At 38.5% G+C, this 15,566-nt stretch overlaps 1 protein-coding gene across 2 annotated transcripts in view; it reads right to left on the reverse strand.

Annotated features, from left to right (window-relative positions):
* The window catches only part of CACHD1 (cache domain containing 1), a 228,469-nt gene that overhangs the window by 146,758 nt on the left and 66,145 nt on the right, over nt 1-15,566 (reverse strand). For both annotated transcript variants that reach the window (XM_032296745.1, XM_032296744.1), the window contains exon 2: nt 656-718. In XM_032296745.1, the coding sequence (XP_032152636.1) occupies nt 656-718 (63 nt within the window). The remainder of the gene's footprint in view (nt 1-655; nt 719-15,566) is intronic.

The raw sequence follows: 15,566 nt of genomic DNA on the forward strand, positions 1-15,566 counted from the left end.
ACACTTCTTGATTCCACAGAGAACTGAAAGAAGATGGGAGGAGAGAAGCAAAGGAAGAAAACAGAAAAAAAAGAGGAAAGCAAAAGAAAAGAACAAGAGAAGCTAACACCCAATGAACTGCTTCTATGCCAGAATTTCCCATAGACAATTTTATTTCATTCCTGGTCAATTTGTCATCATTTAATTCTCACCACCCCATAAGGCAGTATTTCTCTTATTTAAGACTGAGAAACTGAAATATAAATTCCTCTTATTTAAGACTGAGAAACTGCAGCTCAAGAAGGCTAAATTGCTTACTGTGGCCACAAAGTAAGGAGGAAAACCTGAAATTGACATGGGGTCTGTCTGATTCCAAAGCCTTATTTTCTACATCAGATAATTTTCAATGTTTTTATAGTTGACTCATTTAGGAATTTTTAAAACAAAAAGGAATTAAATAGTTCCAAATTATAGCATGGATAGCAGAAAACCATGCACATAACTTTTTAACCACCTCTAAGGATCCAAAGTGTAAGGTTGTCGCCATTATGCATGCGATGCATGTGAAATTATACAGAGAGAAAGAACAGGAAACCTCAAGTGGAGACTGCTTGGAAAGAGTGATGAAGCCACATCTAAAAGCAAGACAAAGACACTGAGTGTCCTAGCCTCTTACCTGCTGCACTTCACTTTCTCCATTTGAGATTTTCTCAGTGTATACAAAAGAGTTGAATATCCGCTGTAATGAAAAGAAAACTAACATTAGATTTTCTAAATAAATCATTTTCTATGAGTATGTGAATAATTGTTTACAACAAACAGAATTCAGTAGAAAAAAATTTAATTAAAATGCAGCAGTTTTACAGAGAGAAACCCAAGTATCAGCCAAAGTCAATCACGTTTATGTAAGCAACACCCAGGCACCTCTGTAGTGAAATAAACCAGATGTTACACTATATTTTTCATTTTCAAAAAACATTTAATTATAGATTTCCGGAGTCCATGCCATTTTATCCGACTGGTATAATCTGACCAAGCTGTGTTTCTCATTTAAATCCTGCATTCCCCAAATGCTGTAATTGTTTACAGACACTAACATCTAATGCAATAAAGCTCTTTAAAAGGGATTCTTTCCATATTCTCTCACATCCCTGTTCAGCCAGTACCTACCCAATATTATCTATCACCTTGGTTACTCAAGCACCCCCTCAGGAGAGTAACATAATAGGATTTGCCAAATATGTGTGGACTTAAGAAAAGATCCAGTTCTTACATGCCAGGAAATATGACAGCCATGCCAAGACATTAGGCCAAACTACAGCACACAAGCACACACATTCTTCCACTGGATCCTCCCTAGCGGGCACCTATTCCTCCATACATTGACTCTATTTAAAATGTCTCTGCAGACTTATGACTTTACCAAGCTGCACTGTTACTGAGTAATCACAAAAGATTAACACACAACAAACTAACAAATGAGAATCCAAGTTATGTATCTGTTAGAGGAGAAAAAAAAAAAGAGCAGCAACTTCATCATTTATCTTCAAGCTTTTCTTTTCTCTCTTTTTGAGATGGAGTTTCGCTCTTGTTGGCCAGGCTGGAATGCAATGCCTTGGCTCACTGCAACGTCTACCTCCAGGGTTCAAGTGATTCTCCTGCCTCAGCCTCCATAGTAGCTGGGATTATAGGCATGTGCCACCACGCCTGGCTAATTTGGTATTTTTAGTAGAGATAGAGTTTCTCTATGTTGGTCAGGCTGGTCTTAAACTACCGGCCTCAGGTGATCCATCCGCCTCAGCCTTCCAAAGTGCTGGGATTACAGGTATGAGCCACTGCGCCCGGCCTATCTTCAAGCTTTAAAGACATCACTGAACTCTCCAGATGAGTAAGGAGTCACACCTGGAGATATCAGACAAAATTTTCTTCTTCCTTTCCATCCTACTGCCAAGGGTTTGTCTGCATCTGGGACAGCTTCCCAGACAGCCTAACCCACCTGGCTGTGTGTTAGACAGCCTAACCCACCTAACATAACGCATGGTGTGGTACAGAAGACAAGTGAAGCCAAGTTCATCATGCGCTGTACATCTAAACAGACCAAATGATGGAAGATTAAGCTGTTGGGGATTAGAGGGAAGTTTTGGAGGGGCTAAGGGATGGAGTGCAAAGTGGAGGGAAGCAAATAAACTTGAGAAGGACTGGGATAAAATTACAGTCTGAAAAATTATAATTACAAATCATCATGGTGCCTCCCATCATTCTCCAATGTGCCACTCATTCATTCAACAGATGTTTATTGTCATTTTCTCTTCTGAAAATGATTCTACTGTGATAGGAAAGTTCATTACAGGTTTCTAGTAATGTTCATGATAATATTAACATTGGCTAATATTTACTGAATACTTACCATGGAGTGGACACTATTCTAAGCACATTAAATTTATTTAACCATTATAAAACATCTTTGTGATAACACTATTTTCTCTATATAGATGACACCATTATCTCTATATAGATAACACTATTATCTCTACATAGATGAAGAAACTGAAGCATATTTACTGAGTGCCTAGGCCAATGCAAATACTGTGCCTCACATGTATATTTTATTTAGTCTTCATTTCAAAATTACTGTAGCTTTAAAGATGAAAAACTAAGCATTTGGGAGATTAAATAACATACCCCCAAATGACTTGGCAAGGCTGGAATCCGAAACCAGGTAATGTGACTTCAGATCTGGTGCTCCTAACTCTATTGTCTTATAAGAATTTGCAACCAGGCACGGTGGCTCATGCCTGTAAAACCAGCACTTTGGGAGGCCCAGGTGGACAGATCACAAGGTCAGGAGTTCAAGACCAGCCTGGTCAACATGATGAAACACCATCTCTACTAAAAATACAACAATTAGCTGGGCATGGTGGTGGGCACCTGTAATCCCAGCTACTTGGGAGACTGAAACGGGAGAATTGCTTGAACCCAGGAGATGGAGGTTGCAGTGAGCCGAGGTCACACCACTGCACTCCAGCCTGGGCAACAGAGGGAGACTCTGTCTTTTAAAAAAAAAAAAAAAATTGCTATATGGTTGCTTTACATATACTAAAATACGCTCTGGTAAGGAGCTAACACCTTAACATAATATAGATCAACAATCCCTGTGTGATTTCAAAATTCAAAAGGTTCTGAAAATAAAAAGTTTTACATAAAACATTTGTTAGCAAAATATGAAATGTCTGAACTTATTTGGCAGTAAATCCTAACTTGAACTGATGTGTATGTATAGTCCTTATTAAACCCCTTAGTGTGATATTCACACATTTTGATGTAGACCTCAATCAATGTATTTGATTATGGGGCTCTGTTCTAGATCTCACTACAGGTATTTTACACTCAGGGGGCATTAGGATGCTAAATCCTGAAATACTCATTTTGCAAGCAGGATTAAGAACCTAGAGACCCCCGTTATTACAACTCCATGTTCCCAGATCTTTGGGGAACATCTTAGCTCACTATTATAATGCTCTTAGGGGCCTAGTCAATGTCATTACCACCCATGCCCCCAGAATATATTCTCTATTGTTATACAATTTGATTTTCAAAAACTGTTCAGTAGTACCAATAATATTTTTTTATTAAAAATAACATAAGTCATGTAGTGACTCCAGATCTTGATAAACACAGTTAATTTCTTATTTCCTTTCTGGCAGTGATATTCCAATTGATACAGTGTCTGTTCTATCTTGGCATATGCTCCCACCAGAGCTGACTGAGGAAGGAGGCATACTACTCCAGATCCACCCTACTCAAGCCAACATCCATAAAGGGCCAGATCAGATACTTCTCCTTTTTGTTAAAATAAAGGTGAATTCCTCAGTAGTAATAAGAAATATATGCCTGGAAGAGTTTGAGCGCCTGTGTTTCGGTCCCTATTTTACTCATTTATTACCTTAACAGGAGTGATTACTAATATTTTTATCTTAATAGATATTTTTATGATAGAAGCCTTTTTATATTCTCTATATTTAATAAATGTGGGTGGGCAAAAGAAAATTTTAAAAGCAAGAAAGATGTTTTAAATATGAGCAGTGTTGATTCTGTTTTTTATAACCCTATATCTACCCCAGAAGTGAAAGGGGATGTGTTAAGTCATAGTTTGGGGCTATCACCGATGCAAACTATGTTTTTTGCCTTTTCTCCTTCCTCAAGAAGTTGGAGTGTGGGATGGGGAAGAGCTTTAAGAACTTTAGTGAGATGCCATGGGAAGCCAGAAGAACCTAGACAAATAACTCATGACTTAACCCATCAGCCACATCTGGTGCAAGGTTAGAAGTTCAGGCTTAGGCCGGGTGTGGTGGCTCACACCCCTAATCCCAGCACTTTGAAAGGCCAAGGCAGGCGGATCACTCGAGGTCAGGAGTTCAAGACCAGCCTGGCTAACATGGTAAAATCCCGTTTCTACTAAAAATACAAAAAATTCGCTGGATGCAGTGGCACGTGCCTAAAATCCCAGCTACTCTGGAGGCAGAGGCAAGAGAATCGCTTAAACTCAGGAGGCAGAGGTTACAGTGAGCCAAGATCGTGCCATTGCACTCCAGCTTGGGCAACAAGAGCAAAACTCTGTCTCAAAAAAAAAAAGAAGAAGAAAAGTTCAGACTTATGTGTGTGCACAAGATCTTAAAGTACAGGGTGAATTTTCACTATGCTCTAGATCAATGGACAATAATCGTCTTTCTTAACACACAGGGCCTGCTAAGTCCCGCTCCCAAAGTCTTAGTAGTTTGATACTTTACAGCTTCACATAAATTATTACATTTAATCTTCACAACAACTGTATATGAAGGCAGAGCAGGGGTCTGAAACCACATTTCACAGACTAAAAAACTATACTTCCAAAGGTACAAAATATATCATGGGTAAAAAGTTGAAGCATTGAGGCCTGAATCTAGCTAGGTCTAGAGTTAAATGTAGGCGCTGTATTTAGCAAAGCTATTAAACAAATTCATTCATATCACCTTCTTCTTCTGGATAGTATAGGAATCCTAATACCTCATGTAGGGGAAAAAAATGAGCATATGGTGGGTGGGAGGTTCTATCCATTGTATTTTAAGCAAGATATTGTCCGGGGTAAAGAATCCCAGACAAAGGTTTTATTTTTTATTACTTTCTATTGCTACATAAAATTATAAAAGAAACAGAAGATGGGCTTTTGGGAGCTTTTGTTTTTGAGAGCCAGGAATTCAAAATGATACACCTAGCAGATGTTTTTGTGACTTCAGGGTAAAGATTTTCCTGGTTAATAGAAGAATTAGAAAATGGAAAGGGAAATTTTCCTAAAACATGAAAATGATAAGCCACTGGGCGCAGTGGCTCATGCCTGTAATCCCAGGACTTTGGGAGGCTGAGGCAGGTGGATCACTTGAGCTTAGGAATTCAAGACCAGGCTGTCCAACATGGTGAAACACCATCTATATGAAAAAACATGAAAATTAGCCAGATGTTATGGCTCCAACAGATAGCCTCAGCTACTCAGGAGGCAGGGGTGGGAGAATCGCTTAAGCCTAGGAGGCAGAGGCTGCAGTGAGCCTGAGATCGCACCATTGTACTCCAGCCTGGGTAACAGAGTCAGACTTTGCCTCAAAAAAAAAAAAAGAAAAGAAAATGAAGAGCCACCATGACAGGTCTGATCCTTCAGTCCTTTTGGATGATTTACTAACAGTAACAGGGTTAGGATATGGGTAGGCAGGGTGAACACTCTACTTTCTATTCCAAGTTCTCACTTTCCCTTAACCCAGCTCCCTGGAAGGCTAAAGGAATCCCAGAAATCTGAACTCTTAATGTGAACACAGTTGGAAGGAAGTCAGAAGTTAACTCTCTTCACTTTGCAAATCCCTGGAAATGAAGCCAAAGATACTGCCCAGCCACTCCCATTACTTTCTTCTTCTTAAAATTCTTCATCAAATACTAAAACTAAAAATATGTTTTAGTATACAGTGAAAAGATTAAAATAGGTGAGTTTTTAAATGTTATTTTAAATAGAAACATTTCACAGAATCTTCTTTGTTATATTTCTTTCCATAATTAAAAGAAAACAATAACAAAATGTCTCATTCTTATGTGCATGGCAACTGAGCACTCTGATTTAGACACAAAACTGACCTTTCTCTCATTAATGCATACACTTTGGAAAACTGGCAGTATCTTCTAAAGTTAATTATATGCGTATTTATGACTCAGCAATTCCAATCCTAGATATACACCTTGCAGAAGCACGGTTGTGTGTTCATCAAAAGATAAGTACAGTATAACAATGTTCACACAGCAAAACTACTCCTAATAGCCCCTACCTGGAATACTAAATGCCTATCAGCAATAGAAAATTAAATTGTGGTGATTTCACATAACAGAATATTCAGTGATGAGAATGAAAGACACTTGCAACATGCATCAACAAGACGTATCTTACAAACAAGATACTGAGTGAACAATGCCAGATACTAGCATACAACGTGTATAATTCCAAAGTTCAAAACCAAGCAAAACTATCCTGTTGAAAGTCATGATAGTGGTTATTCTTTGTGGGAGAATGAATAGAATAGGGCATAAAAGGGACTTCTGGGATGCTGAAATTTTCTGTTTCTTGATGTGGTTGCTGGTTACCGTATGTGTTCACTTTTGTGAGAATTTATCAAGATGTACACTTAAGATTGTGCATTCTTCTGTATGCTATACTTCAATAAATTTACTTTAAACATACATTCTAGGCAGTCTCTAAAATATACTCTACTCAAATGTTTTTGTATATTTTTAGAACTAGGCATTTTAAAAAAGGAAGGGCAAGACTCTATTAACTGGGCTATTATAAAAACTCAAAGAAAAATCTAAACCCCAATCCATAATCCAGATAAAACTGGGGCTCTGTTAACTGAAGAGTCACCTAGCAATTCACAGATCATGTCTCCTGAGCCTTCCCCAAGGCTACATCTTAATTGCTCCCTCACACTTTAAGTATATATAACATTGCTTAGTTCTCCAGCTTCCCATCTAACGGTACTGTACAAACCTGAATTTTCAGCAAGAAAAGGGGTAGTAGCTTTACAGAGTTTCATCCAACCTAGATCTTCTAAATGTATGTCACATAATTAAATCAAATCTCTTTACACATTCCTTTCTTTAATTCCCTAAACACTGCCTTCCCCTTCCCTCCCCAAAAGAGCAGACTCAACACAAATGAAGTTAAAAATTAGACTCACATAATAACAACTGAATACAGTTCCCCCTACCTCTACTCCAAAAAGAAAAAAAAAAAAAAAAAAAAGGACAAAAATCCTGCGGGGTGTGTGTGTGTGTGTGTGTGTGTGTGTGTGTGTGTGTGTGCGTGTGCATGCACACGCAAGCATGCACATGCAGATGTTCGTGTGGGTGTATGTGTATGGGTAACCTGCTTTTCCCCACCTTATACTGGCTGCACCTTAGTTCGTCCAACTTTCCATCCACTGACCCACCCTCCCAACCCATCGTTTCCTCCCTTCCCAAATCTCCCAAATTAATTGAGCCTGCTTGACAAATGGCAACAGAATTCCATTTTGCTGGAACAAGGACAATTACAGGTGTGTTTAATAAGATGGTCAGTCCAGACAGTTGGCCCAACCTTCATGCCACCAACAACTCTGCCAAATTTTAACTAGATATTGAAATGAATGCTACAGCAGAATACCACAGCGAAGAAATAAATACCTTTGCAAGCCTAATGAGATTCTGTGGGTCTCCCTCCCTGATCTTTGCTAAGAAAATGTGGACTGAGTTTTTATTCAAAAGCTTATTCTCTTGCTATTTATGGGTCTCTGTGGCAAGCACACACATGGCTGACAGCTCAGTAATAGCTTCATTCAGCTCTGGATCTCTTCCTATGATTCCAGGCATTGTGGTTAAAGGGGAGGAAAATATAGATCACCACAGTTATCGCAAGAAGTTGGCCAACACTAACCACTAAAAGACAAAATGCTGTTATTTAAACAATATATATTTTTTAAACCACCAGGTATGGTGGCTCATGACTATAATACTAGCACTTTGGGAAGCTGAGGCTGGTAGATCACTTGAAGTCAGGAGTTCAAGACCAGCCTGGCCAATGTGGTGAAATCGCATCTCTACTAAAAATAAAAATAAAATAAAAATAAAGAAATCACTGAAAAGGGAATTAATGACAAGTTAAGTGATTCAAGAAATAAAATGTGCATGCCTGTATTCTTCCTTAAGCATGCCTCATGAATAATCTTTTACCAGGTTTGAAGGGATCCCTCCTGTCCAGATTAGACATCATCTGATTTTTTGCCAGACTATTTAACCTAATACTGTTAAACACAGGGAAGGCCCAAGAAAAATGGCATTTTCTGATGAGGCCAATTATTCTGCATTCTGAGGTCAAAAATCTGTTGCTGTAGATCTTGGTCATTTTAAAAATTATTATTGTTTCAGAGACAGGGTCTTACTGTGCTACCCAGGCTAGAGAGCAGCGGCATGATCCTAGCTCACTGCAGCTTTGAATTCCTGGGCTCAAATGATCCTCCCACCTCAGCCTCCCAAGTAGCTAAGACTACAGGTGTCCATCACCACTGCTGGCTAATTTTTTTTTTTGAGACAGGATCTCACTATGTTGCTAAGATTGGTCTCAAACTTCTAGCCTCAGGCAATGTTCCCCCTTGGCCTCCCAAAGTGCTGGGATTACAGGAATGAGCCACCATGCCTGGACTTTGGTCAATTTTTAATCTCAGAACTTGTTCATTTTGGATACAGGTGGCTCAAGAAAATAGTTTGCCAAGAGTACTGAAAAGGTTACTACTAAAGAGAAAAATAGAAAATAACCTAAGTATCCAACGATAGGAAACCAATTAAAAGACTCTTTATCCAATCAAAAACATTGTGCAGCTATTAAGAGCATATCTACAAAAAATGTATTGTTAATATGTGTAAAGCAGGACTTAAAGATATGAATATTATTCTAATTTTGTGTATGTGTGTGTGTGAATGTACTATGTATCAGAGTGTTCCCATGTATCCCACCAAGGGCCTGGAATGCACTCAGGTGGTTCGCAACACATTATCTCATTTAATATTTACAATAACCCTTTATAACTATGTTCTCATTTTGCAGATGAGGGAATTGAGGTTCTGAGTGATTAACTTGACAAAGCTGAGTATTAATAAGCACATGGTCAAGTCTGAATACAAAGCTTGTCTTACTCCTAAATTTATGTGTAATCCCTTATGCAAAGATCATCTTTAATAGAGACTAGAGTTTAATAGAGAAAATTTATGTAACACCTATAACTTGACCAAAATAGTAACAGGGCTTGCCATAAATAATATATTTATAGTATGTATATATTTTCCTTTCTTCCCCCACAAATCTTAAAATTGAACATATAACAGAGAAAGACAAACATTTTTCAGAGTTGTCAAACTCAGAAAAGCAACATACATCCAAAGTTACAACTAGACTCTATACCACCTCAAGAGCTTTCCGAGGAGAAAATAAATTCAGGGGCTTATGTTTGATGCTCATTATAAAAACCATGTCTTGAATGGCACAGTGACTTGTGAGAAACCAGGCTATTCCAGCTTATATAACAAAGGGAAATGCTTAGTTACTAAAAACTGTGGCAAAGGAAGAGGCTTACACTGGGAATTTAAAACAAAATGAATCAGTGACACAATAGGTGACCTTGTGCAAATCAAACTGTACCCACAAGTACACATGTCCCAGTTCAACAGACTTCCTTATTTTGTTTAAATGTTGCTATAAATAATGATAATAGCTAATGCTTATATAGTTCTTACTGTCTGTCAGGCATTAAGTACTTTACATAACTCATTTATCTCATAAATGAGAAGATGAATTCATATAGAGTGCACTAAAAATATTATAAATGTACTTCACACACCATTATGATAGTTATCTACTATTATTCTATTTTACTATAATCTTTTAAGAATATAATAACATTCTCTTAATGACAGTTATTCTATGATAGTTGGAGGTATGGGGGGAGCAAAAATACCTGTTTAGAAATTTATCAACTTAACTCCCACCTCATTCTGTTTTCTTTTTTATCACCTAGGCAGATGGAGTGCAGTGGCATGATCATGGCTCACTGTAGCTTTGACCTCCTAGGCTCAAGTGATCCTCTTGCCTCAGCTTCCTGAGTAGCTGGAATTACAGGAGCGTGCCAGCATGCCTGGCTAATTTTTTTTTTTTTTTTTTTTTTTTGGTAGAGGCAGGGTGTCTCCATATTGTCTAGCTGGTCTTAAACTTCTGGGCTCAAGGGATCCACCCACCTCAGCCTCCCAAAGTGCTGAGATTGCAGGCGTGAGCCACCACTCCCAGCCCCATACCTCTTTCTTAACTTCTCACCAATGGCAATTTCTCAGTTTTCTAAAGTTCTACAGCAAAGATTGTCTATGCCACAATCAAAGTAATATGTCCATTACAGAACACTTGAAAATATATAAAGGAAAAATATCTGTATTTGTCTACTCAGTAAAAACCATTATTATTTACATTTTACTTTATTTCTAGGTCTTAACTTTACTGTAAATTCCTTGACAACTGGCACATGCCATGATTCCTTAACACAGTGCATTGTACACGGAAAGCATAAATTAAGTATTGTGTATCCACTAATCTAGGTATTAAATTATACAGATCATTATTTTATTTTGGTTGGGTACTCAACCAGCTGGCAAAAACAGGAAGATATCCTTTCTCCTTAGGCTAAAAAATGTTCCCCTTCTCTCAACAATCTATTAGCAAGTCTCTCCTTCCATTTTTTCTTCCCTGTCCTCTTTCAGCTTAGGTATGTATATGCGCGTGCATACATGCGGGCATACACACACACACACACACACACACACACACACACACACTCACAGACACTTGGATACTTCAAGTTTGCCAAAGAACTTAAATTATGAATTCCTTAGTCTGGTGGCATTTAACACCCTACAAGCCAACATGAGCTTTGAATAGTAAGAAAGCATGTGGGAGAGTCACAATTTACTGACAAGTGTCACCTTTACAAAGGGCTGCCTGTTTTGGTCCACTCCAACCCTCAGAAGAAATTACAGGGGAAAAAGGAACAGCCTGTACTCTGATTTAGCAGGGAAAATCTAAAGCAATCATCTCAGCAAGAAGAGTTTCTAGTCTTGATCACTTGATTTCCTGTTGCAGCATTCAAAACCAGGAGAACGGGTGGGTAAACGTGAACCTAGAAAACAAAGGCAGGCAAACCAAGACAGAAACACTTCCCTAAATGCAATAAAGGTTCTGAAGGGTTATTGGGTTTTTGTTGTTGTTTTGACTTTTAAAGAAGAGGAAAAAAGTCAAATAAATCAGTTCCACATGTTGGAAAGAGTCCCCTGTTAGCCAGTGTAAGTTGACTAAAAGTAGCATTTATGACAATGCACATGGTAACCTCTCAGAAATGGAAAGCGGGTTGCCCAAACTCTTTGCAGATGGTGCCAAATTTCCACTCCCTTATTTTCACTCTCCAATGCCAAATTCCTCCACCCCCTACTCCCCAGATCTCCATTAAGGCAATTTTTGTTTCACTTTGAAAGGAAAAAAACAAGAGGTATTTAGTGGCTATACATGTATTCTTGGAGGGCGGCGCTTTATATAAGCCTTCACTATTCAGTGTTTTGTGTGTACACGAACACCACACAAATGCTTAGGTCTCTGGGAATCTATCCATTAAGGACAAGGGGAACTGGAAAACCTGAGATGCTTAATCTTCCAGTCTTAAGTGACTCATGTTTAATTAGTGTCTCAGGCAATCAATCAAGTCCTTTCTAAAGGAGTCAGAAGCTATATAAAATATGGTCCCATACATACCCTTAAGAAACTCACCCTTTAGTTGAAAAGAGAAATTAGGAATAAAAAAATAAGAAGCAACAGTGAACAATGCAATACAGACTCTGGTATGAACTCAATATGCTTGGCACAGGCCCAAGGTGCTGTCAAAGTTCAGCAGGGGAGAAACTTGGACTTGCCTTTGAGGTAGGATTTAAACAGGAAAAGAGAAAGCAAGCTTGGGTGAGGGTATTTCAGAGTACTCACAAAGAAAGTCTGGCACTTAGTATACATTTACAAAGAAAATATTTATTAAGCCCCACATTGGCCCAGGTACTGTTCTAGACCCTAGAGATACAGGAGTGGGTGTAACAGAGAAAAATCCTTGCCCGTTTGGACCCTACATTCTAGTCCCCCTGGCCTCAACTTACAGGGTCTCACCACACACTGGCCTGCATACTTGGAAATGGGGTGTTCAAAGATAAGGACACCATTTCTTGCCTGAAAAATTTAACATTCTAGAGAAGCCCTGAAGCCAATGATTAGGATACAAAGTTATATGTGGTAACAGAAAACCAAGCTTCATAAAGGGCACTTTTGGAAATAAAGCTGAAGTAAATGGAATATATAGACTGTGGAGGGTTTTCAAGCTGGGGAGAGGAGTTGGCTTTCGTGCATGTGGTAGGCACTTAGTAAATATTTTTTTGAATGGGTAAATGAATAAATGCATATTTGCCAAGAAATAAATAGCTGTTAAAAGGATTTTTAACTGGGGAGTGACATGATAAAATAGGTGCTTTAAGAATGTTTATATTCCACATGCTCAGGGCCAGGCACTCACCTTCCTAAACTGTTTCTAAGTCTTTTCACAAAGAAAAAAATATGGTCCATTTAGAAATCCATTAGCATCCCAAGGGTCTGTGACAACTCTTAAGAACCAAATGAACTGCATCATCTTCTCATAAGATGCTTGAGAGGCTCTGACGTGGAGTTTCCCTTGTGTCTTATCTCCTCCAAAAGATTATAAAGTCCTGTGGGGGACAGTTTTAGTCAGTCTTGCAATCCCTATAGCACTTGCATGGAGTAGTATTGTAGAATGAGACTGAGAAATACTTGTTCCAAAAATGATTTTAAAATAACTTAATGGAAAACAATTGTTGGGGTTTAAGACACAGTTGCAGTGTTGCATTCTGAGATGAAGATGTTTTCAACACTTCAAAATACGCTACTAACTGTGGGGCTGTTTTGGATGTTTTTCCCAAGAAATGTTTGTTTATATCACATCCAAAGAGACAGTTTTCATAAATATGATTCTGGTATATTCCTTTATTCAAATAAATCCTTTTTCAGTACAATCATTAAGTACAGAAACTATAAATCGAAACATCACAAAACCTAAGTAACTAATAATATGAGATTGCAGCTCTGAAGGAACTAGCTCTACAGTCTGATCAAGTCATTTAGCCTCCTCCCTGGGCTTAGTTCCCCTCACATAAAAAAAGAGGAAACTGGGTTAGATTCTATAAAATACCGTGAACCTAAAATTTCTACTCTACCTTTGTGCTAGAATCTTACTGACATGCCAATTGCTAGACTTTCAAAAAGCTACTAATGCTAACAGTGTTTCTGTCATATGGATGTCTCAAGAAAATTATATTTGCTGACTTAAATTGTTTAAAAATAATTATAAATATATCTCTGAAACTGCTGCAGGGGGAGTACCCAAATACTGATGCAATGAATTTTTTAAGATGAAAATGTAAATACAATCAATCTTGAAAATGATGAGTTTAAATGTAGAAATTGAAGCCATGAGTCAAAGCAGTTAGCCTTTATGGAATAAATGTGATGCTAATGTGATTACATAAATGACTCCCAGGTCCTCCTGACTGTATCGGTTTTCAGGCTCTCACAGCCAGGGCGCCTGTCACACATATCGAATGCCATGGTAACAGCCCCTGCCTGTAAAGGCTGCAGAACCACATGCCATGACTCTCAACAGTAATTATTAACTAAGATCTTGACTGAATGATGGCTTTCTGGACTCAGATGCACAATATAATTTTAATAAATAAATGCTGGGTAGAAATTTTCTTAAAATTTTTAGGGTTAAAAATAAAAGAAACATAAAATAGGAGTTAAAAAAAATCTTGGCACTTATCAGCAGGGTGGCCTTGGAGAGGTTAGATTTGCCTCCATTTCCCTGTTCTCAAAATGCAGTTGATAACAGCTACTTCACTGCTTTTTGTGAGGCTCAATACAAGTATAGCATTTATTTTTTGCATATAGTAAGAGCTCAATAAATAGTAACTTAAAAATCCTTCAAAAAGAACACGTATTCACAGAAATAATGTTCATTCCCAATGACAGCAACTCCTTGAAATCAGCATTTCTTAAGCCTTCGGAAGTGACAAGACGTTCACAAAGCTATACATTTTCAGGAAATGGCTGTGACATTAAAGATCCAGCTGTGACAATGGCAGCTCCCAGTGCCTTTATATGCTCTGCTCCCAGTCTCAACACACTGGCCTCGTTAAGTCTAAGTTGGGTCCTTCAGAAAGTGATTTTTTCCCCCTTTTTATAAGACTTGATGGGAGCACCTGTCTGAGAATGAGCCAAATCTCCAGTTTTGCCCAAGGCTTTGGACGCACACACCAAGGAGGACAAAGGAATAAACTGAAGTTAAGAAATATGTTGCAGAGGTGCTGGTCCCTCCCAGTCTAGCACTGCTCAACAAACAATTCCTTTTTTTGGGCAGGGCAGCATAAATACTGGGCGAGGGGAAAATACAATCATCTGCTATTCCTTAAACGGAATAGGAGAGCTGGTCTGAGATACCTTCCCAGGTCTAAGTAAGCAGAGTCAAACCCATATTGGTGCTGTCACTGAATAGTTACTTTCACATCATACTGCAAACACAGCGACCCTCACAGAGGGCAAAACGACTCCTGCTCACCTAGAGAGGCAGTCTAGTGTGGGGACAAAGGTCTGGGCTTTGGATCTTTCAGACTTCAGCTTGTCAGATGTGTGTGATCTAGAACAAATGATCCAAACCTTTTGTGCCTGTTTCCTCATGGGAATTTCAGCAACATGCCTCCAACCCCACAGAGACAGCATAGATTTATCATAGCCACCCATTAGGTTTGCTCTTCGAATTAAATGGGATGACCAGCTAAGACAGCACCTGGCATGCCATTTTTGCCCAATTAAGTGTAGCTGGTATTAAAACTGTTGTCATTTTCTCAGAATATCCAGCATCCAGTGTTATCACCCATACATGTTCAGTAAATGTTTAATATCTAACTAAAAGATTTGGTACAATTACTCATTTCACAGAAGAGGAAATCAAGCATCCATGAGGTATGTGGTAAGTGACCAACCAGAAGCAGGACCAAATACTTCTAACTCTCAGCCTCCCACTATTAAATTTTTTACCATGCTAATTCCTCTTGTAATTTTCAAAATCTGGCTGCATTGTATACAAATCTAAAACTAGATGATATTTATTTACCCATCTATGCCAGTTGGAACGGAAAGGGAAAATTTATTATTCCAACTACTGAACAAGGACAAAACCAGAACATCAAATTATTCTCCCCACCAAGTAAATATTTAATTTGGCTTGAGTTCCTGGAAAGGAGCATGGTGGTAGTGGAAAGAGCATGGGTTCTGGAAGCAAGGAAGTTGGACTCTGTCTGCTGGCTCCACATTTACTCTAGAGTTGAAGGCATGTTGTTTAAAT

The sequence above is a fragment of the Sapajus apella genome, unplaced genomic scaffold (genome assembly GCF_009761245.1).
Source record: "Sapajus apella isolate SASKATOON/1434 unplaced genomic scaffold, GSC_monkey_1.0 scaffold36, whole genome shotgun sequence".
In the NCBI taxonomy this organism is placed as follows: domain Eukaryota; kingdom Metazoa; phylum Chordata; class Mammalia; order Primates; family Cebidae; genus Sapajus; species Sapajus apella.